The 25,468-nt window shown below is 45.2% G+C and overlaps 1 protein-coding gene across 1 annotated transcript; it reads left to right on the top strand.

Moving 5' to 3' along the window:
• Positions 1-1,215: 1,215 nt before the first annotated feature.
• On the top strand, positions 1,216-24,883 carry RAD21 (RAD21 cohesin complex component). The gene is made up of 14 exons (XM_069731804.1): positions 1,216-1,360; positions 10,072-10,235; positions 10,313-10,442; positions 12,899-12,998; positions 13,248-13,354; positions 14,136-14,339; positions 14,491-14,619; positions 14,704-14,826; positions 16,180-16,403; positions 18,352-18,499; positions 18,942-19,099; positions 19,232-19,369; positions 20,071-20,154; positions 21,423-24,883. The coding sequence occupies exons 2-14, from the start codon at positions 10,092-10,094 to the stop codon at positions 21,612-21,614; spliced, it is 1,881 nt and encodes a 626-aa protein (XP_069587905.1). The 5' UTR covers positions 1,216-1,360; positions 10,072-10,091; the 3' UTR covers positions 21,615-24,883.
• Positions 24,884-25,468: the final 585 nt, after the last annotated feature.

The raw sequence follows: 25,468 nt of genomic DNA, 5'->3' as shown, positions 1-25,468 counted from the left end.
GTTTGGCACCCAACAATGCCTTTTCCAGCATGATGGAGCACCTTGCCATAAAGCAAAGGTGATAACTAAATGGCTCATGGAACAAAACAGATTTTGGGTCCATGGCCTGGAAACTCCCCAGATCTTAATCCCATTGAGAACTTGTGGTCAATCATCAAGAGACGGGTGGACAAACAAAAACCAACAAATTCTGGCAAAATGCAAGCATTGATTATGCAAGAATGGACTGCTATCAGTCAGGATTTGGTCCAGAAGTTGATTGAGAGCATGCCAGGGAGAATTGCAGAGGTCTTGAAGAAGAAGGGTCAACACTGCAAATATTGACTTGCTGCATTAACTCATTCTAACTGTCAATATAACCTATTGGTACTCATAATATGATTGCAATTATATTTCTGTATGTGATATAAACATCAGACAAACACTAATAAAAACCAGAGGGCAGCAGATCTTGTGAAAATATAATTTTGGTGTCATTCTCAAAAATTTTGGCCATGACTGTACAGCACCATGGAATTAATGGTGCTAAATAAATAATAATAAAAGTACCTGTTACTAGTACAGGGTCGGAGAAAATAACTTTTAATTCGTATGCAAATGAGGGGCTTCGGTGCTCCTTGGCGTAGCCGAGTCTAGGGCACAGTTACGCCAGTGCCAGCATGGTTGCTAGAGGGTTAAGTCCCCTAGAACACTGTAGAGCACATTTAAAATACATTTTGACTCCTTACAATACCTTGTAGTATGAATTTTGAACAAAAATGTTTTTGCCCACGGTAACCAATCGGAGCGCAACTTACATTTTTCAAAACCACAAAACGAAATAAAAGCAGAGCTGTGATTTGTTGCCATTGGAAACCAATAACTTGCTGACCAACTAGGGTGAAGCCCCGCCCCTTTGTTTGAACTACGCCCAGTCCGCTCGCGCGGTGCCCTCACTTATTATAGTATTGTTTATTACACACCGCCTTACTGTTTATATCCCAAATCATGACCCCCCTGAAATAAACATTCATATTGTAAACAGTATTCTTTCCGTGTTTTACCTTAGTTCCCTCAACCAAAATGGCGTCTTCGCCTCCTGACTACACCCCGCCCTTTCCTCCCGATGACGTCACACGCACGTCGCCGCTCTGCCCCGCTAGCTCTCCGCCCTCTCTATGGTTACGCTCGCTGCCTGTGGTTTTTCATCAGTAAACATCCTGCGGATTTGAACGCGCTGTTTGGGCGGCAGGAAGGGCCGCGGCCGCCATCTTGTTTGTGTCAGTGTGGGCCCGAGAGGCGGAAAGGGAGCCAGGAACCGAGCGGCGGCCGCCTCAGTGCAGAGCGGGGGCAGCACACGGCGGCGAGTGTCCGGCAGGGGGTGAGTACGCGGGGAGTAGTGAGGAGAGGGGCGGCCGTGTGCGCGGAGTCCTCCCCGGGGCGGATTTCCAATATGGCGGGCAGGAGGAGGAGGAGGCCGCGCTCGGTCCTCGGCGGCTTCCACCGCCCGTGTGCCCGTAGGTGCAGGCGGAGGCCGCGGGAGGTCCACGGAATGCAGGCGCCATCCTCCGCCCGGTACCGGCCGCTTCTCCTCCGCGCTCGGGCGGACATGTTTATTTAAAGGGGCCGCGCACCTCCAGCAACATCAGACCTCACCTGTGGACTGTACCGGTGCCCGGGCCTCCGGAGGGGCTGATAACAGAGAGCAGCAGCTCAGCTTCTGATGCTGGAAAGGTCATTGTGATCCGGTTCAGAGGTGTGTGATCTGCTGATCTCCAGCTGTTATGGCACTACAGCTCCCAGCATGTCTTGTGAATGAGAAATGCTCCGGTATCTTATTAATCTTTTTTTCATATTCTGTAATTAGTTTTTTTTTTTTTCTGGTGATGGAGCTGTAAGGGATATTTTCTTTCTCTTTATAACTTTTATCAAATCGTTTTGATGTTCTCCATCATGAGCACACGCACCCTCTGCCTCCCGGCTCGCCCCACAGGGTTTGGGCGCAGGGCAAAATATGTCTGTGAGAAAATACACATACAAATGTAAGAGCGGGGGAGGTGAAGTGCTCTGGAATAATTTACCTGAGACCCTGGCAGTGCATTGGGCTTCTAGGACACTGTTTAACTTTCACACCTTGGTCAGCCACAGGCATTGTTCCATTTCAGGATTTTGTGCTTTGCAAGTTTTTTGCACAATAGAGCATGTCCCTTTTTTTTCAACATTTTCCATCCATTAACATGAATGGTTGGTGAAAAAAACACTGAAAATCCGCAGGTGTCGGTTTTTTTGTACATTAAACTTTTAGCATGCGCAAGAGACAAATTTTGCATGACAAAAGAAGAAAACAAACAAATAAAACCTGCATTTTTTTTCTGCAGTTTCTTTCCTGCGAAGGGATCAGGTTTTGCTGCAGAAAACAATGCCTAGTGTGAGCTTACCCTTTAGGCTATGTGCACACGGTGCTGATTTTGCTGCGGATCCGCAGTGTTTCTGCAGCTGCGGATTCGCAGCAGTTTCCCATGAGTTTACAGTTCAATGTAAACCTATGGGAAACCGAAAACGCTGTGCAAAAAAATGCGCGGGAACGCAGCGGTTTACAATCCGCAGCATGTCACTACTTTTGTGCGGAATCATAGAAATGCATTGATCTGCTTTTTTCCCGCATGGGGCTGTGCCCACCATGCGGGAAGTAAGCGGATCATGTGCGGGTGGTACCCGGGGTGGAGGAGAGGAGACTCTCTTCCAGGCCCTGGGAACCATATTTGTGTAAAAAAAGAATTAAAATAATGATATACTCACCTCTCAGCGCTGCACGCGGCCGTCCGGTCTTGGGTTGCTGTGCGAGCAGGGCCTGTGATGACGTCGCAGTCACATGACCGTGACGTCACGAAGGTCCTTCTCGCACAGCAACTTTGGAACTGGACCGCCGCGTGCAGCGCCGAGGAGACCGGGACGTCAGAGGGTGAGTATATAACCATTTTTTTAATTATTTTTAACATTACTATTGATGCTGCATATGCAGCATCAATAGTAGGGGTAAACCCGCAGCGGAAACCGCAAGACAAACCGCGATAAATCTGCAGGGATAACCGCAGCGGTTTATCAAATCTGCTGCGGGAGAACCCGAAGGGACCCTTCCTACGTTTGCACATAGCCTTACTGTCAATGGGTAAAAAACGTTGAAAGTGACGTGCTCTATTGTGCAAAATAAAAAGCAAAGGATAAAATACTGAGGGCAAAAAAAAATCAAGCTGTGTGCATGAGATTTCTGAAATCTCCTAGACTTTGCTGGTACTGTAAAATGCAGCTGAAAATTGCCTAAAAAAAGCTGAAAAAACCGCCCAGTGTGAACATAGCCTAATAGGTCTAATGTGGTGACCGATTCCCTTTTAATAAGTTAAATTGCGCAGTTTCTTCTACAAGCACCTTGCAGATTTAGGCTATATTCACACTTAGCGGTTTTTACCGCGGAACCGCCGCGATTTTGATGCTGCGGGTCCGCAGCAGTTTCCATAGCGTTTACAGTAACATGTAAACCCTATGGAAACCGCAAACCGCTGTGCACATGCTGCGGGAAAAACCGCGCGGGAACGCAGCGGTTTACAACCCGCAGCATGTCACTTCTTTGTGCAGAATTGCTGCGATTCTGCACCCATAGGAATACATTGATCCGCTTACTTCCCGCATGGGGCTGTGCCCACGTTGCGGGAAGTAAGCGGATAATGTGCGGGTTATACCCGGGGTGGAGGAGAGGAGACTCTCCTCCAGGCCCTGGGAACCATATTTGGGGTTAATAAATAAAAAATCTGGTTATACTCACCCTCTGATGTCCGGAGCTCCTGGGCGCTGCACGCGGCCGTCCGGTCAGAGTTGCTGTGCGACCAGGACCTGCGGTGACGTCGCGGTCACATGACCGTGACGTCACGAAGGGTCCTTCTCCCACAGCATCTTAGGCTATGTTCACACTTTGCAGATTCCACTGCGGATTTTTCCGCAGCGGAATTGCAAAATCCGCAGTGAAAACCCATCGCGGTTTTTACTGCGGATTTATCGCGGTTTTTACTGCGTTTTCTTCTGCGGATTTTCAACTGCAGTTTTCTATTGGAGCAGCTGAAAATCCGCAGAAAAGAAGTGACATGCTGCGGAATGTAATCCGCAGCGTTTCCGCGCGGATTTTTCTGCAGCATGTGCACAGCGTTTTTTGTTTCCCATAGGTTTACATTGAAATGTAAACTCATGGGAAACTGCTGCGGATCCGCAGCGGTCAAATCCGCTGCGGATCCGCAGCAAAATCCGCAAAGTGTGAATATAGCCTTAGGAACCGGACCGCCGGGTGCAGCGCCCAGGAGATCCGGACATCAGAGGGTGAGTATAACCAATTTTTATTATTTTTAACATTACTATTGATGCTGCATATTGCTGCATATGCAGCATCAATAGTATAGGCGGAAACCCGCAGCGGAAAACGCGGAACAAACCGCGATAAATCTGCAGGGAGAACCGCAGTTGTTTTGCCCTGCAGATTTATCAAATCCGCTGCGGGAGAACCCGCAGGGACCCGACGCAAGGTGTGAACATAGCCTTATACATTTGTGAAAATGAAATTGCGCAGGAAGGTGAGCAAGAAAATGGCGGCCTTTCTCCTGAGGTGCGGTGTCGCTTTCAGGTTCTGTTTGCGTTCGTTTAGGATTCTGTAGATAAGGAATAATTTTGGGGAAAAAACATATTTATAAGGAAAAGATTCCTAACTGAAACCAAAGTTTGTTACAATGATCCATGAAATGTATTGCTCTTTGCACAGGTTCGTTCCTAGGGTTTGTGTCCAAGGGCCGGATTACATCCGAATTAGCTACGGATTGAACGCTGCGTACAGCCGCAACGTTCAACCCACAGCGTCCAGATGTTACAGAATAGTGGAGGGGATTTTATGAAATCCCGTCTCCACTATGCGTGCGAACCCGCACCTGGTGGACCTGCGTTTCCGGACATGCGGAGCGTCTTTTTAGAACGCAGCATGTCTATCTTGCGGAGATGCTCTGCTATGCGGTTTTTTTTTTTTTTTCGCGGAAAAAAAACGCATCATGTGCACAAAACATGCAGAATTCATTCTAAATGATGGAATGCTTATTATATGCTGTTTTTTTGCGGTTTTATAGTGTTTTATCGCGAAAAAAAACACGAAAAATCAGCAACATGTGCACACAGCCTTATGAGGACTTTTTTTGTGTGTGAGTTGTAATTTGGTACAATTCACTTTATCATATTATGTGCAGGAAAATAGAGAAAAGAATGTGATAAGGGCAGGTGGAATGGTGACGAAAAGACTGCCATTATTTTGAACCTGCAGTAGAAATGAGCTGGCAGCACGTATGTCCATGTCAGTGTGAGGCACCAGGGATGCCAGCAAGTGAAAGTTGTCATCTAAGGTCTCCCATCCGGTGACCACTGGCCCAGGGTCCTGCGGGATGATGGCCCATGTCTAGTTGCAGCACTCGGTGGTTGGCGTCTACGGTTGTCATGTTCGGGGCCCTTTATTCTCATGTGGCTCCAGAGAGCAGTAATTACGGTACATGTTGTGCTGGTGATTTTTTTTTTTTTTTTTTTTTACTTGCCTGTTCTTTTATAGCTGAAAGTTTTGTTGCTATCAATGCATGAACAGTGTCCTATGTACATCTGTGTATGTATATAATATATACGCATCCAGTCCTGTATCCGGTGGGGTGATCTGGAGGACAGATGCATTTCTATGGCTGACAAGTTGCAGTGTGTGTCTGTCCCATGATGACGTGTATAAGAACTTGCTGGACGTCTGTGGTTAGGGGATGGTGACCAGAGAGATGCTTAACAAGTGACGGGTTAACAAAATACGGCTTATCAGAAAGAACATCCTTCTAAAACATAATTTATGAAATCATAACATTAAAATAGTCAAAGACCAAATTAAGGCATGAGACTATAGAGATGAAAACAATCAAAGTTTAAGGACAAAGCTCTGTATTACCTATAAAGAGAGAAACCTGAAATAGTTTTCTATCTCACCCTAAAAGTGCTCTCAATTATGTCCCTTCCTAACGGCAGAGGTTGGCACCTTATCTTGGCACCTCCGCTCACTGACTGCTACCCCTAACAGTTCCTAATCTGACTCGTTCCACATTAACAACTGGTAGACATATAACCCGTCTCCATAAACGGAACAAAACTTCACTAATACGGTGGTGAGTCAAAGAAAAAACAGATTAGTTAGATGGCTTAAAGATATTGAAACGACAGCATGGGCGAGACAATCACACAAATATTCCAGTTTAAATTCCATAGAAAACACTTAAAATAGGGCCTAAAGGATAACCTCAATTATTTTAGCCCCAGCCTCTACACATACTGCCAGAACAGATAATGGATTGAGAATTAAATGCCAGGACGATCAGTATGGATATTTAGCCTGGCTTAGGCTACGTTCACACTAGCGTTCTGCTAGTGTGCGTCGCCTTAGCGTCGGGCGACGCAGCGGCGACGCACGCGTCATGCGCCCCTATGTTTAACATGGGGGACGCATGCGTTTTTGTGTGTTGCGTTTTGCAACACTTGCGTCTTTTTTGCCGCTAGCGTCGGACCAAGAAAACGCAACAAGTTGCATTTTTCTTGCGTCCGATTTTCGGCAAAAAACGACGCACGCGTCGCAAAACGCAGCGTTTTTGCGTGCGTTTTGCTGCGTTTTTGTGTGCGTTGCGTCGCCGACGCAGCGGCGCGCAATGCTAGTCTGAACGTAGCCTAACCCTGCCAGGTCCCTTGTACGTGTCCTGCCTTGCTGCGGAGGGTGGCACCCTATCTTGGATGCAAAAGTGGCTTTCCCTCAATCATCCTATTATTCATCCCGTGCTGAGATATAATTAAGGAAATTAATGAGATCTCAGACAATATTACCTGTAAACATTGTTTTGATCTCTATAGTCTCATGCGTTAATTTGGTCTTTGACTATTTTAATGTTATGATTTAGCAAATGTTATGTTTTATCAGGATTTTCTTAATGATAAGGTCAAGTTATCCCCTAATCCAGTGGGTAGGTGATAACTTACTATAATAACCATTTAATAGCCGGTTGAGATGTATCAGCCGCCAGTAACCATTCAGCACATTGCCTCTTGTCTATAGACGTGGTGGTTTTATGCTTCAGCGGTGACATGTTACACCAATCCATTTTACCTTTTTATTTATTTTTTTCAATGGCAAATCTGTCCAGAGTGAACATGTTGCAGGAATACGCTGACCTTATTCCATCAGTAGCCACAATACTTTGTGGGCGGTCTGTGATATGGAGGGTCCTCGTGTATATATGACAGCACACCGTGGACACTGAACCAGGGTGGGTCATCTGTTTCATGGTTCATTTACAGAATACAGATGTAAATCTAGCAGGGAGACTACAAGGTCCAGCATGTCTAGATGCTGTCAGTAATGTGATACCTAAAAAGAGCGGAGTATTGGAAGTCTCGGCTCCTGCCTCGCTGATGGGAAGTTTATGAACCGCGTGGTATTGGTATCAGTCACCATAAAGTTTTTAGTTTGGGGTCCATCACAACAGTCACCCGCTATGTGCATCGTTCCTAGAGGCAAGTACATTAATATAGTGTTTGAGCTGCAAGACACGAGATCAGTGTGACAGGCCTGGGGGCCTCTGATTAACATGTTGGCAAACTTCATCCATCAGAAGGGGCCACATTTCAGTCACTTAGTGAATGAGCAGCTAAATAATTTACACTTGTTTCAATATGAAAATTGTCTCTCTAGAGAGGAAGCTGATTGCTGCTTCCAATAGGTGGCGCTACAGTTCTAGTTCTCCTTCTCTGAAGTGACAATCTGCATAGTTAGTTATTTCCCCAGAGGAGCATGCATGGCCTGTAAGTCTCCTCACTCTGACATGCCAGGCCTGGCTTGTTACTCCCCTCAAGGAGAAACGTTGCCCCTTAGACACTGGTTGCAACAAATTTATGGCCAGTTGCTGCGATCAAAGTTATCCAAGAAAGGCTGCTCGCTGCTATTGTAGGCGGTTGCAATTTGGGATCTGTGTGAAGTAGATGCAACTATTTTTTTTGGCATTTCAGAATTGTCAAACTCTTGGCCAACCATGACGGTGGCCACTCTTAACACACATGGCTGCTTGTGGAGACAGCACAGAGCTCAGTTTGGCTACGTTCAGATTAGCGTTTCCCGACGCTGTGTCGGGTGACGCAGCGGCGACGCACGCGTCATGCGCCCCTATGTTTAACATGGGGGACGCATGCGTTTTTCTTGTTGCGTTTTCCGACACGTGCGTCGTTTTTGACGCTAGCGTCGGACGCAAGAAAATGCAACAAGTTGCATTTTTCTTGCGTCCGATTTTCGTCAAAAAACGACGCACGCGTCGCAAAACGCAGCGTTTTTGCGTGCGTTTGCACGCGTTTTGTCGTGCGTTGCGTCGCCGACGCAGCGGCGCGCAACGCTAATCTGAACGTAGCCTTTGATTGTTGCTTTGTATATAAATGTTATTGCCCGTGTAGCAGAGCCCCGACAATCAAACTGTGTGGTATTGAGTTGACGTTGGTGAAACCATTTGTTTGTTCACTGAAATGTCATAAAACTGGCTCTGTGAAGACCCCAGAGAGTCAGACTAGTGGGGGGCTACTCTCTCTCCTACTTTGCAGTCAGTATTTGTAATTCCTTTGTCCCCTTACCATTTTTTTCCCAGACCCACTACTTTTTTTTTTTATTTCCGTCAATATAGCTGTACTAGATGGTGGCCCGACTCTAACGCATCGGGTATTCTAGAATATGCATGTCCACGTAGTATATTGCCCAGCCACGTGGCATACCAGGGTTGGTATGAGCGTAGGACCTGTGATGACGTCGCGGTCACATGACCGTGACGTCATGGCAGGTCCTTCGCGCATAGCATGCTTGGCACCGGAGCCTGCCTCTTGCACTGCCGAGGAGGGGACGCCACGTCGGAGGGTGAGAATAAGGGTTTTTTTTAATTATTTTTAACATTAGATCATTTTACTATTGATGCTGCATAGGCAGCATCAATAGTAAAACATTTGGTCACACAGGGTTAATAGCGGCGGTAACTGAGTGAGTTACCCTCGGCATAATGCGGTCCGTTACCGCTCGCATTAACCCTATGTGAGGGGAGTATGGAGCGGGCGCTGGGCACTGACTGCAGGAGAGTAGGGAGGGAGTAATCGGACTATGGCCGTCGCTGATTGGTCGCGGCAGCCATGACAGGCAGCTGGCGAGACCAATCAGCGACTGGATTTCCATGACAGACAGAGGCCGTGACCAATGAATATCCGTGACAGACAGACATACGGAAGTGACCCTTAGACAATTATATAGGCACCATTGATTTAACCATATAGTGTACTGGAAAAGTGTGTATTTGTGGGGGTGGAGGGGGGGGGGGGGAGAGGGTTCGGAGGGTCCAAGTGCTGTGAAGTTGCAAAAAAAAGGTGAATTTTTTTTTTTTTTTTTCTTCCTGTTACTTTAACAGTCCCCTTAGGAGACTTGGATCTGCAGTCATCTGATCACTTGTGCTATATGTATAACAGAAATCACAATCTCCTATGAACGCCAGCATTCACAGGAGTATCGTAACGATAGGCGTGGGGGTCTTAAGCAGACCCTCGACTGTCATGACAACTGTTTGGTGCCTCGTGATCACTTTCACTTTCCAATGGGAGCATGGAACGACGGGCGCTCTGCCGTTTCTTGGTATATCTTGCTGTCAGAGATCTACAGCAGGATTTTAACAGGTTAAGCCGCGTGTGCAGCACCCACCCGTGACTGTTAAAGGCACATGACGGCTAATTAAATCAGATGTCATGTGCGGGGAAAGGTGTGTGTTCAGCGCCGTTACTAGCATCAGTCAGGGACATGACATAGGATGTAAATTTGTCATGTGTAGTGAAGGTTTTAAGGTGGAATCGGTCCCTAAACTACGCCAGGTTGGGCACTCAGCCGGCAGGTGTTGCCCAGGTTGGCCACATTTTTGGGCTCCTGTACTCTTCACCTTGTGGTTTGTACACTTTTGTAAAAGGCCTCATTTCTAATTCTTTCAGGTAACTAAAAGCGTTGGAAAATGTTCTACGCACACTTTGTCCTGAGCAAGAGGGGGCCGCTAGCCAAAATCTGGCTGGCGGCCCACTGGGACAAGAAGCTGACGAAGGCCCACGTGTTTGAGTGCAACCTGGAAAGCAGCGTGGAGAGCATCATTTCACCCAAGGTAACGAGGCCGCGCATTATAACGACTGTATGGGAGCTGCCCCTTCCATCTGTAACCCGTCCCTGTCGTTTCTCTAGGTGAAGATGGCTCTACGGACTTCTGGTCACCTCCTTTTGGGCGTCGTAAGAATCTATCACAGGAAGGCGAAGTACCTCCTTGCTGACTGCAACGAAGCTTTTATCAAAATAAAGATGGCTTTCCGGCCCGGTGAGTAAAGGCGCTCTGCCGTGTTTTCTGATCTTTTTTATCTTATAAGTAATTTTCCATCAGAGTAAAGGAATCGCTTCTTGATTGATTTATTTTTCTTTTTTGGGTCTGTCTATATCTAAGTGATGGGCGTCCCATTTATCTGCCAAACCCCCCGCCCCCTGCGAAATGACATTTCATGTTATCACTACTGAGCAGAGCACAGGAAGCAGTGTCCATGATAAGATCGGCTACGAACTGATCCGTTCAGACATTTAGATTTCAATTTGCGGGGAGATGGTATCTGCGGGTGCTATAATTGAAGGTGGCATGTAATCGCTGCTACTAATCAGGGACTGGACGTGTGCCCGGGACACAGGGTCCCAACCTCCCGTTACCTAACTAAACACATCATGGCACTTTCTATTTTCAGCAGTCTTTCATTATTCTGCCATTTAACAAAAAAATATTTCAAGGTTTCTGTACGCAAATAATAATTTTTGCAGCATTTCATAAGTGGCAACGGTCCAAATAGATATGATGCTCACCAATAGGAATCCCGTTCAGTCCAACATAAATGGACTATTTTTGACTATCTCTCCGCATAAATATATATATATATATATATATATATATATATATATATATATATATATATATATATATATATATATATATATATATATATATATATATATATATATATATATTATACACAGTGGGGCAAAAAAGTATTTAGTCAGTCAGCAATAGTGCAAGTTCCACCACTTAAAAAGACGAGAGGCGTCTGTAATTTACATCATGGGTAGACCTCAACTATGGGAGACAAACTGAGAAAAAAAAATCCAGAAAATCACATTGTCTGTTTTTTTAACAATTTATTTGCATATTATGGTGGAAAATAAGTATTTGGTCAGAAACAAACAATGAAGATTTCTGGCTCTCACAGACCTGTAACTTCTTCTTTAAGAGTCTCCTCTTTCCTCCACTCATTACCTGTAGTAATGGCACCTGTTTAAACTTGTTATCAGTATAAAAAGACACCTGTGCACACCCTCAAACAGTCTGACTCCAAACTCCACTATGGTGAAGACCAAAGAGCTGTCAAAGGACACCAGAAACAAAATTGTAGCCCTGCACCAGGCTGGGAAGACTGAATCTGCAATAGCCAACCAGCTTGGAGTGAAGAAATCAACAGTGGGAGCAATAATTAGAAAATGGAAGACATACAAGACCACTGATAATCTCCCTCGATCTGGGGCTCCACGCAAAATCCCACCCCGTGGGGTCAGAATGATCACAAGAACGGTGAGCAAAAATCCCAGAACCACGCGGGGGGACCTAGTGAATGAACTGCAGAGAGCTGGGACCAATGTAACAAGGCCTACCAAAAGTAACACACTACGCCACCATGGACTCAGATCCTGCAGTGCCAGACGTGTCCCACTGCTTAAGCCAGTACATGTCCGGGCCCGTCTGAAGTTTGCTAGAGAGCATTTGGAAGATCCAGAGGAGTTTTGGGAGAATGTCCTATGGTCTGATGAAACCAAACTGGAACTGTTTGGTAGAAACACAACTTGTCGTGTTTGGAGGAAAAATAATACTGAGTTGCATCCATCAAACACCATACCTACTGTAAAGCATGGTGGTGGAAACATCATGCTTTGGGGCTGTTTCTCTGCAAAGGGGCCAGGACGACTGATCCGGGTACATGAAAGAATGAATGGGGCCATATATCGTGAGATTTTGAGTGCAAACCTCCTTCCATCAGCAAGGGCATTGAAGATGAAACGTGACTGGGTCTTTCAACATGACAATGATCCAAAGCACACCGCCAGGGCAACGAAGGAGTGGCTTCGTAAGAAGCATTTCAAGGTCCTGGAGTGGCCTAGCCAGTCTCCAGATCTCAACCCTATAGAAAACCTTTGGAGGGAGTTGAAAGTCCGTGTTGCCAAGCGAAAAGCCAAAAACATCACTGCTCTAGAGGAGATCTGCATGGAGGAATGGGCCAACATACCAACAACAGTGTGTGGCAACCTTGTGAAGACTTACAGAAAACGTTTGACCTCTGTCATTGCCAACAAAGGATATATTACAAAGTATTGAGATGAAATTTTGTTTCTGACCAAATACTTATTTTCCACCATAATATGCAAATAAAATGTTAGAAAAACAGACAATGTGATTTTCTGGATTTTTTTTTCTCAGTTTGTCTCCCATAGTTGAGGTCTACCTATGATGTAAATTACAGACGCCTCTCATCTTTTTAAGTGGTGGAACTTGCACTATTGCTGACTGACTAAATACTTTTTTGCCCCACTGTGTATGTGTGTATATATATATATATATATATATATATATATATATATATATATATATATAATTTTGTGTGTGTTTCAGCATTTTTTCCTTATTTACGTAACTGTCTGCAGTTCCCATGAATTGAGACAATAACCCTTACATTACTTTTATTGTAGGGGTGGTGGATTTACCGGAGGAAAATCGTGAAGCCGCATATAATGCCATCACACTACCGGAGGAGTTCCATGATTTTGACCAGCCTCTGCCAGATCTGGAGTAAGTAAATTAATATGTACGATTTGCAGCCTAGGTAATATTCATCCACACACTGCCAATAATCTCCGTATGGGTATTGACCAGGCTTGCAGTTTTAATATTTCCCCCTGATGAATTTCAATGATTTCACCCTTTTGTATGAATTATATTAGAGATCCTCAACACAGAATTTTTCCGTCATGTGTGAACATCTTCATCAGCCGTTTTTACTATGTCAGAAAAGTGAATGATCGCCTTCTCTTCCCTCAGTGACATCGATGTAGCCCAGCAGTTCAGCCTGAACCAGAGTCGAGTGGAAGAAATCACCATGAGAGAAGAGGTCGGAAACATCAACATTCTGCAAGACAATGATTTCGGTAGGAATTTGCTTCTTTTGTCTCCCAATCCCTTCGTTCAATCGGGTAAATTTGCAAAGTGATTGTAAAAATGAGCAACTTTACAGAGTGGACTGTGTCCCAGCAAGCTGGAAAGTAAAAAGCTGTGGAGCGGTGATCTCCTGTAACTAAGTATAGCCCTCTAGAGTCTTAAAGGGTGGTCCCGTTCAGGAAACTTTACCTGTATTCACAGACCTTAGTTACAAAAAGGGGTTGTGCTCTTAGTCCAGCGCAAGTCTCCACTGCTGCCCCGTGTTAAGGTTGCATTAGCATCACGGAGCTCTGTGGCTCATGCCATCTGCATAGTCATTGCCACAGGGCTCAGTGATTGGCTGCAGCGGTATCGATGTGACATCACTGCTGCAACTGAGCCAGCAGCAGACACTGCTGGACCCAAGGAGGGTAAGTGAAGCACACATTATTTATTTTCAGTGAATTGTACTTATAGGAAAACGTTTTCTAAAAGGGAAATGAAACTCTTTAATGGTTGTGTTCAGTTTGTGCTGATTACCTGAAGAACGACCAAGTGACATTAGCTCATCACATGCTAACAAGTACAACAAGCCACAGTATGTGATTGCCGTCCTCAAGCTGCGGGATATTATGCACAGTGGCCAATGTCTAAAAAGGATTGATAATATAGGTGCACAATTGGCCCTTTTTTTCCTTTCTTTGTGATCTGGATTACATATTTGCTACTAAACTCTTAGTTCACTTTTTGTATATAGATTCTTGCTGCATTAATGGATTATCGATATTGCAGGTGACTTTGGCATGGATGACCGAGAAATGATGCGGGAGGGCAGCGCGTTTGAGGACGACATGTTGGTCAGTACCAGCGCCACCAACCTGTTACTGGAGCCGGAGCAGAACGCCAGTGAGCTCAATGAGAAGACCAACCACCTGGAGTTTGAGGAGCAGTACAAGGATGACAACTTTGGAGATGTCAACGACGGCGGCATACTGGGTATGGATCACAGCTTACCGACCAGTTAGTTGTAGGCAGGATGAATGTTGGTGGTCTTATTATAAAGGTCAGGCAGGAGACGTGTGTGTGTGTCATAAAAAAAACTATAAAATTATATTCTTATCCGATTTCTCCCATTCTGTTTCATCAGATGATAAACTCTTAAGCAATGATGGAGGCGGCATCTTCGACGATCCACCAGCGATTCCGGAGGAAGGAGTTGTAATGCCAGAGCAGCCTCCCCGCGACGATGACATGGATGATGACGATGTTGTTTCAAGTGAGTGTCGTCTGTCTTACACGTGCTTTAGATGTTTGCTCCTTGATGGCGCATCTGACCCTCATGCCCTCTCTTGGCTTTCAGTGGGTGGACCAGACAGCCCTGATTCTGTGGATCCTGTTGAGCCCCTGCCCACCATGACCGACCAGACTACTTTGGTTCCCAATGAAGAGGAAGCTTTTGCACTGGAGCCTATCGACATTACAGGTAACATTACAGTTTAAACAGTCGTGGTTAATTAGGTGATCAGGTGGGAATGGAACTTAATAAAAGATGGCGTTCTAGATTTTCGTTAAAGGGGCATGTGTCCTCAGAAACGACTTACTGGTTAAACCAGGTATTAGGCTGGTTTGACACTTGCGGTTGTGTCCGCAGCGTTTCATACACATACATCCGCATGCGTCTTGATTTCCTATCTTTTACATTGTAGACGCAGGTGCATGCGTTTGCTTACGCATGCGTTTTTTGTGGTCTGCGGCTGACGCACCATGTTACAATTTTTGTGGCGGCAAATTTCGGCCACCGTACACATGCAGATGCTTGCGGAAGGAGTGCATCAAATAAACGCATCACAGTCTGTGTATGCAACTGCTTGGGTTTGCACAAGGGTTTATATACAGAAATCCCATGAGACATGCCCATTGGGCGTGGCTTGTCAAGGAAATTCTTCTTGAAACAGTTTTTCCTATCAAACGCATGCGCATAAACGCGAATGCGTGCAAATGTTTGTTTTTTTTTATCCGTCATGCGTAAGTTGATGCGGAAAAAAATGCAGCATTATCATGCATGCGTTTTTCATTGTGGTTGCGGAAGGGACGCTACAGGCTCAACTGCAAATGTGAACCTAGCCTTCATGTTGATTTATTTGTATTCATTTTTTTTTTAATGGTTACGTTTTGTACTTCATATCTTGCAATATCCCAGTGGTGACCTGCGCTTTAAAAACAAAAAAAAGCCAAATTGACACTGGCAGCAATAAAGACCCAGACCAGATTTATCACTATGACTAGTAAACGTGCTGCTCTTTAGTCCTCCATTTGCATGAGCTCTGTATAACCCCCTCCCCCACCAGTGACTGGTAGTTTGGCAGATTTGTGCCTATGCAGAGTACACCAATCAGTGGTGTGTTCATGATTATACACCGCTCTGTATTTTGAGAATTGAAAGATCAGCTCAGTAAGTGACACTTTGCTGGAATGCGGGTCTCTGCCCCTACATCAAGCTGCTTTTAGATGGGGTAGCAAAATCTGGTGACAAATTCCCTTCAGTGTGGGATGAAAAAGGATTCTGATGATTAATTCCTTTGGGTATGCCTTGCTTATATAGCGTTATCGTATTCCGCAGCAGTTTAAAAGACATCACTGTCCCCGATGGGGCTCACAATCTAGATTCCCGATCACTGTCTTTGGAGTATGGGAGGAAACCAGTGTACCCCAAGGAATCCTACACAAACATGGGGAGAACATACAAACCCCTTGCATATATTGTCATTGGTGGGATCTGAGCCCAGGACCCCAGCGCTGATTAATCTGTACTGAATAATCCCTTTTAATGTCACAGTTAAGGAAACTAAAGCCAAGCGGAAAAGGAAGCTGATTGTAGACAGTGTAAAGGAGTTGGACAGTAAGACCATCCGTGCCCAGCTGAGCGACTACTCTGACATCGTCACCACCCTGGACCTGGCGCCCCCCACAAAGAAGCTGATGATGTGGAAGGAGACGGGTGGCGTGGAGAAACTCTTCTCTCTGCCTGCTCAGCCTCTGTGGAACTCACGACTTCTGAAGGTAAATTTTTCCTGTTTGTAGCCACAAGACTTTTTTCTATTATTATTATTATTATACATTTCTATAGCGCTATTTATTCCATGATGCTTTACATGTGAACGGGGCAAATATAGGCAAGTACAATAAACATGAGTAAAACAAGGCACACACAAGTACAGAAGGAGGGAGGACCCTGCCCGTGAGGACTCAAGTCTGCAGGGGGTGGGTGTGGATACACTAGGAGGGTAGAGCTGGTAGTTCGGCGGTTCAGTAGGTTGAGGATCACTGCAGGCTGTAGGCTTGTCGGAAGGGGTGAGTCTTCAGGTTCTTTTAGAAGGTTTCCGTGGTAGGCGAGAGTCTATGTTGGGATAGAGAGTTCCAGAGTATGGGGGAAGCACGGGAGAAGTCTTGGATGCGGTCATGGTAAGAAGAGACGAGAGGGGAGTAGAGGAGGAGATCATGAGAGGATCGAAGGTTGCGTGTAGGTAAGTACCGGGACACCATGTCACAGATGTATGGAGGAGACAGGTTGTGGATGGCTTTGTATGTCATTGTTAGTGTTTTGAACTGAAGCCTCTGGATAATAGGAAGCCATTGAAGGACTTGGCATTGGGGAGAGGCTGGGGAGTAGCGAGGAGATAAGTAGATTAGTCGGGCAGCAGAGTGTAGGATGGATTGGAGTGGTGCCAGACTGCTAGAGGGGAGGCCAGAGAGTAGGAGGTTGCAGTAGTCAAGATGGGAGATAAGGGCGTGCACTAGTGTTTTTGTGGTTTCTTGGTCAAGAAATGCACGGATTTGGGAAATGTGCGACTTTGAGTCGGCAGGAGAAGGCAAGGGCTTGGATATGTGGCTTGATAGAGAGGGCAGGGTCAAGAATCACCCTGAGGCACCAACCATGCGGTACCGGGGAAAGTGAGTAGCCATTGACATTGATGGATAGGTCTGGTGGAGGGGTAGAGTGAGATGGGGGAAAGATGATGAATTCTGTTTTGTCCATGTTCAGTTTTAGAAAGCGAGCAGAAAAGAAGTCCGAGAGCAGACAGGGTGGGATTTTGGTCAGTTAGGAAGTGAGGTCGGGTCGAGATAGGTAGGTCTGCATGTCATCAGCATAGAGATATTGTAAACTGTGGGATTCTATGAGCTGTCCCAGGCCGAAGGTGTAGATGGAGAAGAGCAGGGGCCCTAGGACTGGACCTTGTGGAATACAGACAGGGGGCGAAGTGAGGAGGTGGGAGACACTGAATGTTCGGTCTGTTAGATATGAGATCCAGGATAGGGCCAAGTCAGTGATGCCAAGAGATGAGAGGATCTGTAACAGGAGGGAGGGGTCCACAGTGTCGATGGCAGAGGACAGAGTAGTGGAGGAGGACAGAGTAGTGTAGAAGGCAGTGGACAAGTCCAAGAGGAGGAGGACGGAGTAGTGTAGAAGGCAGAGGACAGGAGGAGGAGGAAAGTAGTGTAGAAGGCAGAGGACAGGAGGAGGAGGACGGAGTAGTGTAGAAGGCAGAGGACAGGAGGAGGAGGATGGAGTAGTGTAGAAGGCAGAGGACAGGAGGAGGAGGACAGAGTAGTGTGGAAGGCAGAGGACAGGAGGAGGAGGACAGAGTAGTGTGGAAGGCAGAGGACAGGAGGAGGAGGACAGAGTAGTGTGGAAGGCAGAGGACAGGAGGAGGAGGACAGAGTAGTGTAGAAGGCAGAGGACAGGAGGAGGAGGACAGAGTAGTGTAGAAGGCAGTGGACACATCCAGGAGGAGGAGGACGGAGTAGTGTCGCTTTCTCTTGGTTAGTAGGTCGTTCGTCACTAGTTAGGGCAGTTTCAGTTGAGTGATGTGGTCGGAAGCCAGATTGTAACAGGTCAAAGAGGGAACAGGAGGAGAGGTGGGAGGACAGTTCTGTTCCCAGTTTTGTTCTGGGCTAATGTCTTAGTGTTTGCTCCTTTACTCAATACCCGTCTGTTTTGTCCTGTCAGCTGTTCACTCGATGCCTCACCCCTGTGGTACCTGATGAGCTCCGAAAGAGAAAGAAAGGAGGTGAAGCCGACAACTTGGACGAGTTCCTGAAGGAGTTTGAGAATCCTGATGTTCCAAGAGAGGAGATGAGGCAGCAGGATGTTATCGGTACGTGCTCAGCATTTGCCACTTCTGCTTTACCTTCTAATAACAATGGGGTCAAATACTCCATGATGGTGACGTGTGGGTTGAAAATGAAAGGGGTCGTCCCATCTTATTAAATTGGTAAAATTGCAATGTACTGGTTAAAAGCTGCCTCTGCTACCAAGATGGGTGAAAGCAGTTCTGAGCTGTGCCGTCACATCCTCTGGAGGATGGAAAGTGAGAACCCGTTGACTGTCATGCAGTGATGTATTGATAACCTGACACATGCACCAATTGTTTGTTTGCTGCTTCCGCGATGGCTAAATGTAAACTGTATTTATGGAGACTACTCGCCAGCACTCCACACCGAACACTGATGGGCTTTAATCTGGCCTTTAATCCCAAGACTTTATAAGTAGACGGCTGCTCATTATGTTTTATTAAAGTCTTGTCTTGTGCCCTGCAGATCAGCCCATCTTGGAGGAAGCTAGCAGACTACAGGAGTCCATGATGGAGGGAAGCAGGACTCATCTGGATGAAACCGTGATGCCACCACCTCCTCAGCCACAACAGCAAGGCGTGAAACGCGACTCCCAGCAAATGGAGCCAGAGCCATTACTGCCAGTGAGTGCCAGCCTTCCGAATCGCTGATTGTGCGCAGCGTACACCAGATACATTGGAAACGCTCGCCTGTATCTGGCAGGTGTGACATCTACGTATAATTGCACATTCACATTGTGGGTTTTTGTATTGCAGCAGGAGCCAGAGCCTCAGATCGAGATGCCACCAGTGGAGCTTCCTCCTGAGGAACCTCAGAATCTTAGCGACCTGATCCCCGAACTCAACCTCATTCCTGAGAAAGAGAAGGAAAAAGAGTTTGAGGAGGAGGAGGAGGTACGGATCGTCGTGCTTGTGTGCTAAAGATAACCACCTAAAAGGGGGAGTTTGTAACTCACGGGGGTTAATCAGGGGCTTCAGAAAATTATCTCCTTATGTGTTAAAAAACAAAAAAAATGGCTCACTAAGAACAGCATTTATAGGGGCTCTTGTCACCAACTTTGTGCATCAGCAACAGACCCCATGGCCATGTAGGTCTTAAAAATACAAGGTAATGGATGATGTGAAGACTCCAAATCTCTCCAACCCTGTAAGAGTCTTTTTGTTTTAATGTTGTTTTCCTGCCGCGTGGATCTCTGCCGAGGTTGGTGTCTTGTCATGTTTCCAGCACTTTGCCCTTTGTGCTCGGGGTCTGCAGCCTTCACTATTGTCCCCATCTGTAATTTCCACCTGCAGTATTGCTATTGGCACAGTCACCGATGTCTGTGCTCCTGAAATGAAAACAGTACGTCGTAATATCTCCGGCCAACTAAAAACATCTGTGGTTTTAACATCTCAAAAAAAAGTGCTTCACCAAATATTTTCTGAGGAGACTGGAGAGTCGTTTGCGATGTACCAGACAAGCGGGTGGTTTAATACGAGAGCTCGGTGCTCCGGAGATAGTGAGAAATATGATTTTGTTTTCTCCTTGGCTTGATATCCTATGAATATTGATCAGGACTCGCAGATGTTCCTCATTGCTGTTCTTGTTACCGCAGGAGGAAGACACCACCGGGACGGAGCAGGACCAGGAGGAACGGCGCTGGAACAAGAGGACTCAGCAGATGCTGCACGGCCTTCAGGTACTGTGCCGATAGTCATGGCTGACTCCTCGTGTCTGTATAGTTTTCACTCTACGCTGGTGGATGAGTGACGCGCACCATCACTGCATCCTCATCCATTATAGCCCTGCACGTGAAAAAATATATATATAACTCTATCTAGCTCTTGGGGTCCTTTGTGCTGTTTTATTGAACTATAAATTATTCCACAATTGATCCCATTATACGCATCAGTTTTTCCCATTGCATATACAGACGTGTACAAATACATTTTTTCTGTCAAGACTTTTTACTAAATAAACTTTCTGAGCATACACCTTATCATGCCGATCCAACAGTAAAGGGATTAATATTGGCCCTTCGCATTTAAAGCCATTTCATAAGTTTACCTGGGGAATAATCTTGACTTTTTTTTGTAAGATTGTGGGATAGTGTTTGTTATAAGGCCAGGTACACCCGTCTCGGTACTCACATCCTAGGCCCAATAATAAATATGGCCTTTATGGGCCCCATCCTGTACCTGCGCCATTCTACCTCCACATACACGGTGCGATGTAAGTGCAGCATCTGGAGCTCCTGGTCTGAACGCCAGGATCCCCGCTACATGGGTCAGGGCACAGTGTACATGTAGCTTTATAGATGGTCACTGACAAGTTGGCCCTCCCCATTGGATAAGTATATAAATATTCACCTGGTTACTAAAGGACTGTCACCCGCTCTTCAGATTTGCTAAAGCTCATCCACCATGGCTTATCTCGCTTGCTAAATGGGTCATGGTTCTCAAGTCCAGGTAATGAAGGTAATAAATCTACCCTTTAATTAAAATAGTTTAAAGGGATTGTCCAGCAGAGATACTTGTTTTTAGGCATGGATGCTTTTAACATTATAAAGGCACACTCTCCTAACAGCAGCTCCTTGTATCCAGTGTAGGCCGCTCAGTATGGAAGTCACATGACCACTGAAGCCAGGGATTTCCTGCATCGGTCACGTGACTAGCAGAGGGGCGTGTCATTGGATGATTCTCTGTTGTAGTCACCTGACTGCTCCAGCCAATGACATTCTTCAGTGGTCCTGTGGCGTCTGAGAGGACAGATTTTTCTTCCTGAGCCAGCGCAGATCCCCGGAACATCCTACACTAGATCGATGCAGCTTCTAGTAATGGATTATACCTCCGTTTATTATTTTAAAAGCATCCGATAAAAAAAAACTTTTTGACAACCCCCTTTAAATCTTCTCAGGTTTTTGGCTTTGCTGATTTTTTTTTTTTTTCTTCTGTTTTTGATTTGCAGCGAGTCCTCGCCAGAACCGGCGCCGAGTCCATCAGTTTGCTTGACCTGTGTCGAAACACAAACCGGAAGCAAGCGGCGGCCAAGTTCTACAGCTTCCTGGTCCTTAAAAAGCAACAGGCCATTGAACTTACCCAGGAGGAGCCCTACAGCGACATCATCGCCACGCCAGGACCCAGGTTTCACGTGGTGTGATTTGGCTTTCTGCATCCGCCAAAGCAAGCGACTTCACAGCCTGTCCAAATCCTGCCTGCCGGAGCTCGCATGGCAGAGCGGCGTAATGAAAAGTGACCCCCATGCCGATCAGCACCGGGTCACGCTGGTCATGTCACACAAGGCTATCCTATTGGCTCATGGCTGGTTTCAAATGTAAAAAGTTTGTCCCGTTTTTATTTTATTTTTCCAATGCAACATCTATTTTTTATGGGTTTTAAATGTGGATGGGTGAATGTGATCTCCATCGTCTTTAGTCACTGACTCATCTTACAAGTTCTGAGGTAAAAGGAAAAAAGTGTTGAGAGCGCGGTGAGTAAATGCGGAGGGCAGCAGTGTGCAGTGTTGGCCGCCGTAAGCATCGCAAAACCCAGTTTTACTTGGATAGAAGTTACCTCTATTTTCTAAGTTTTTGGTTTTAAAGTTGCAGAAATCTTTCCTACTAAGTATTTACTATCTGGATCTCCTCCTCTTTCACTTGCTCTTTGATTTTTCACCGTTGGCCTTTTTTCTTTTTTTTTCACACAGTTTTTTGTTCTTCTGAGTTTTCTATTTACCCTTCTATGTTCCTGGTAGTTCCAGACAATTCTTTTAGGTTTTTTTTTTCTATTTCCAGTTTAATTACTTATGGTCAACAATTAATATTCCTGACACTTTCTAATTCACGACTAGTCCGACGTGGTCCCGTGGAGGAATGCATCTATAGATCTGGGTCTTCGGGGGCCGGACAAATCTGTCATGACTATCAATATCAAGTCTATGGCATCCACGTGTATCGATAATATCCTTAAGACTTATCTGCAATGGTAATCTACAGCAATGATATCGGATGCAGATTTTTGATGCGGAAATGCGGCAGATTTTCCACACTGCGTAGATGTTGGCGACATAATTCAACAGCACAAATCATTTAACATTGCGGATTTCGGGAAATTTCATTCACCGCCCAGCTTCTATAATGTGGAGCTGAGACAGGAATATTTTCTGCCTACGCAGAGAACATGCTGCTGGCAGGATTCCCACTCGTTTATGGCTCAGGCCTATGTGACGTTATAGAAGTGTCTGTACTTTTAGTACCAAATTAAATGGCTTCTGGGCATATAACCGAGGACTAATCTTCCCAGCCCACCAAGCTGTGTAACTTCCCTCACTACTCACCCGGGACCCCCAGAACTAGAACACAAGGCGGCATCCCTAGGAATGGCCAAATCTGTCTTTGTTTTGCTTTCATTTGGGGTTTTTATTGGCTTTTATTCTGCTTTTGTAAATGTAAACTGAGTGTAAATAATGACATTTTAGTAGTATTTTAAGGCATTAAAGGAAAGCTAAGTATTGTATGTTTTGGTTTTTTTTTTTTGTTTAGCTTATTTTTTCATTTTTATTTTATTTTGCATTGAAGCATAAAATCTTAGTTTAATTTCCCCAAAATGTACAGAGGGGAGAAGATTACCCCCCTGGAGAATGAACGCTTTGTCAATCTTTGTATCTGATCTGGCAGCATTTTTCACGCCGACTGGATGTTCTTCTTATTTTCCAGTAATAATAGTTATAGTTCTGTGTCTTATGTAGACATTTCCAGGAGAGACTGCAGGGGAACCGTGACACAGTTCTTTAAAATTAAAGATTCTTCATTGTGTATTTTTGTATAACGACCTTTCTGCTGAGAAAGTCCACTAATTTCCCAGTCTGTCCGGCCGTACTGTAGGACGTGCGAGGCCGATGTGAAGGCGATGCCCTGCTGGACCTTACTGGTATACAGCTCCTGTATCATGTCTCACATATATCTGGATGTGTACCTTCCGGCCATGAATACTGCACACTGCTGTGTTTTGCCACTTTTGATTTCCAAAAAATACACAAATTTAAAATCTTTATCAAGCATGGCTGACATTGTAGATCATTTATTATTATATGTGTATAAAGATCATGTTCTACTACAGCTCCCAGCATGCCCTGACAGCTGTAGCCTCTCTGTTTATGCTGGAAGGTATAGTTTTGCAGTGGGAAATGGCAGGTCAGTACAATATTTCACTAGTGGTCCCTTTAATTTCCTATTTAAGATCTTTTTAATTTATTAAAGTGACTACAAAAAAAAAATACAATTTCATAAATGACTAAGATATCTGAGCTAAAGTTTTGGCGCTGTTTAATATTTCCTTAAAGGGCTGATCCCATCTCCAAGATCCTATCCCAATATGTAGTAGGTATAATAGCAAATACCTACAAATTGCAATTTAGTACAGTTCTTCTGGTTCGCTGTGTCACTTACCCCATTTGCAGGGCATTACAGTAGCTTGGGTATCCATGGTTACGACCACTGATAGTGATTGTTAGTTTTTTACTGGTCATAACCATGGATACCTAAGCTGCGTCAATGCCCTGCACATGGGGTAAGTGACATAGCGAATCAGTAGAACTATACTACAGTTGTAATTGGCGGTATTTGCTAATATTATACCTACTATATATTGGGATAGCATCTTGGAGATGGGAATACCGCTTTGTCTATGGGCCCATACACTGCTGAGTAATTCTATCCTGCGATTTACACAATCGCTGACCCACCGCATTTAAGGGCATCCAAAATATCAAAGTTACAAAGGTTTAGTCACACCTAAGTGCTCTGCATTGGCCAAGTTGAATTTTAAGTCTGCGTGCGTATCTGCCAGCCACCACTAGAGGGAGCCTAGAGCATCCTGTATGCAGTAACCTCTTCAGCTCCCTCTAGTGGTGAAGGTTTTCATCATTCAGTTTGTCTATGGAGGTAATTTGGAGCTCTGACCGCTATACAAGGGATTTCGAGAGATAAACGGCACAAAATTTCTGGCTTTTAAATATGAGTTGCTGTTAAAAAGATCTTCACTTAATTTTTTTTTTTTACAGTCTTTCATTTTTCATCCACCAGGCTTTTAAAGGCTTTACTCTTCTCCCCCCAACCGCACAGGGGAGAAAAAAAAGTCAACAAAATTAATATTTTAAGCATTTTTTGTGCAGTTTCCCCGTCCACAATAATGTAAAAATAAAAAAAAAAGCTTTAAGCGTGCTTTGCTCTTTTCTATATGACGTGCCTCCGAGCCCCCTCCCCACTTTGTATAAAGATATTGTAGATAACGTGGATGTTCTAATTATAGAGATTAATCTTGTTACACCATTTGGTCGGTTTTCATCGCTTCTTGAGAATAATTGTTCCTGAATATAGTTGATATGCCGTGTTATGTATAACTTTTCTAATAAAAGCCTTGATAATCTGCGCTCCCGTGTTGGTTTCATTATCGGGGAATTTACAGTAAGATGACGTGATCGCCGGAGTCTTTATATAGGGAAGTCCCTTTGGCAGTAGGAGGTCGGTCCCGGCATGGGTGTGCAGTAAAAAAGTCCCCGGAGAGCGTCCCCGCACCAAACGCCATCCAGTTACCACCGAACACAATTGTACAGTACAGACCAAAAGTTTGGACACCTTCTCATTTAAAGATTTTTCTGTATTTTCATGACTATGAAAACTGCAAATTTCACACTGAAGGCATCAAAACTATGAATTAACACATGTGGAATTATATACTTAATTTCAGTTGTTTCACACTTTTTTTTGTTACGTCTTATATTCTAGGTTCTTCAAAGTAGCCACCTTTTGCTTTGATGACTGCTTTGCACACTCTTGGCATTCTCTTGATGAGCTTCAAGAGGTAGTCACCGGGAATGGTCTTCCAACAATCTTGAAGGAGTTCCCAGAGATGCTTAGCACTTGTTGGCCCTTTTGCCTTCACTCTGCGGTCCAGCTCACACCAAACCATCTCGATTGGGTTCAGGTCTGGTGACTGTGGAGGCCAGGTCATCTG

The sequence above is a fragment of the Ranitomeya imitator genome, chromosome 6, assembly GCF_032444005.1.
Source record: "Ranitomeya imitator isolate aRanImi1 chromosome 6, aRanImi1.pri, whole genome shotgun sequence".
In the NCBI taxonomy this organism is placed as follows: Eukaryota; Metazoa; Chordata; class Amphibia; order Anura; family Dendrobatidae; genus Ranitomeya; species Ranitomeya imitator.
This window is presented reverse-complemented; position numbering and strand designations above follow the sequence as displayed.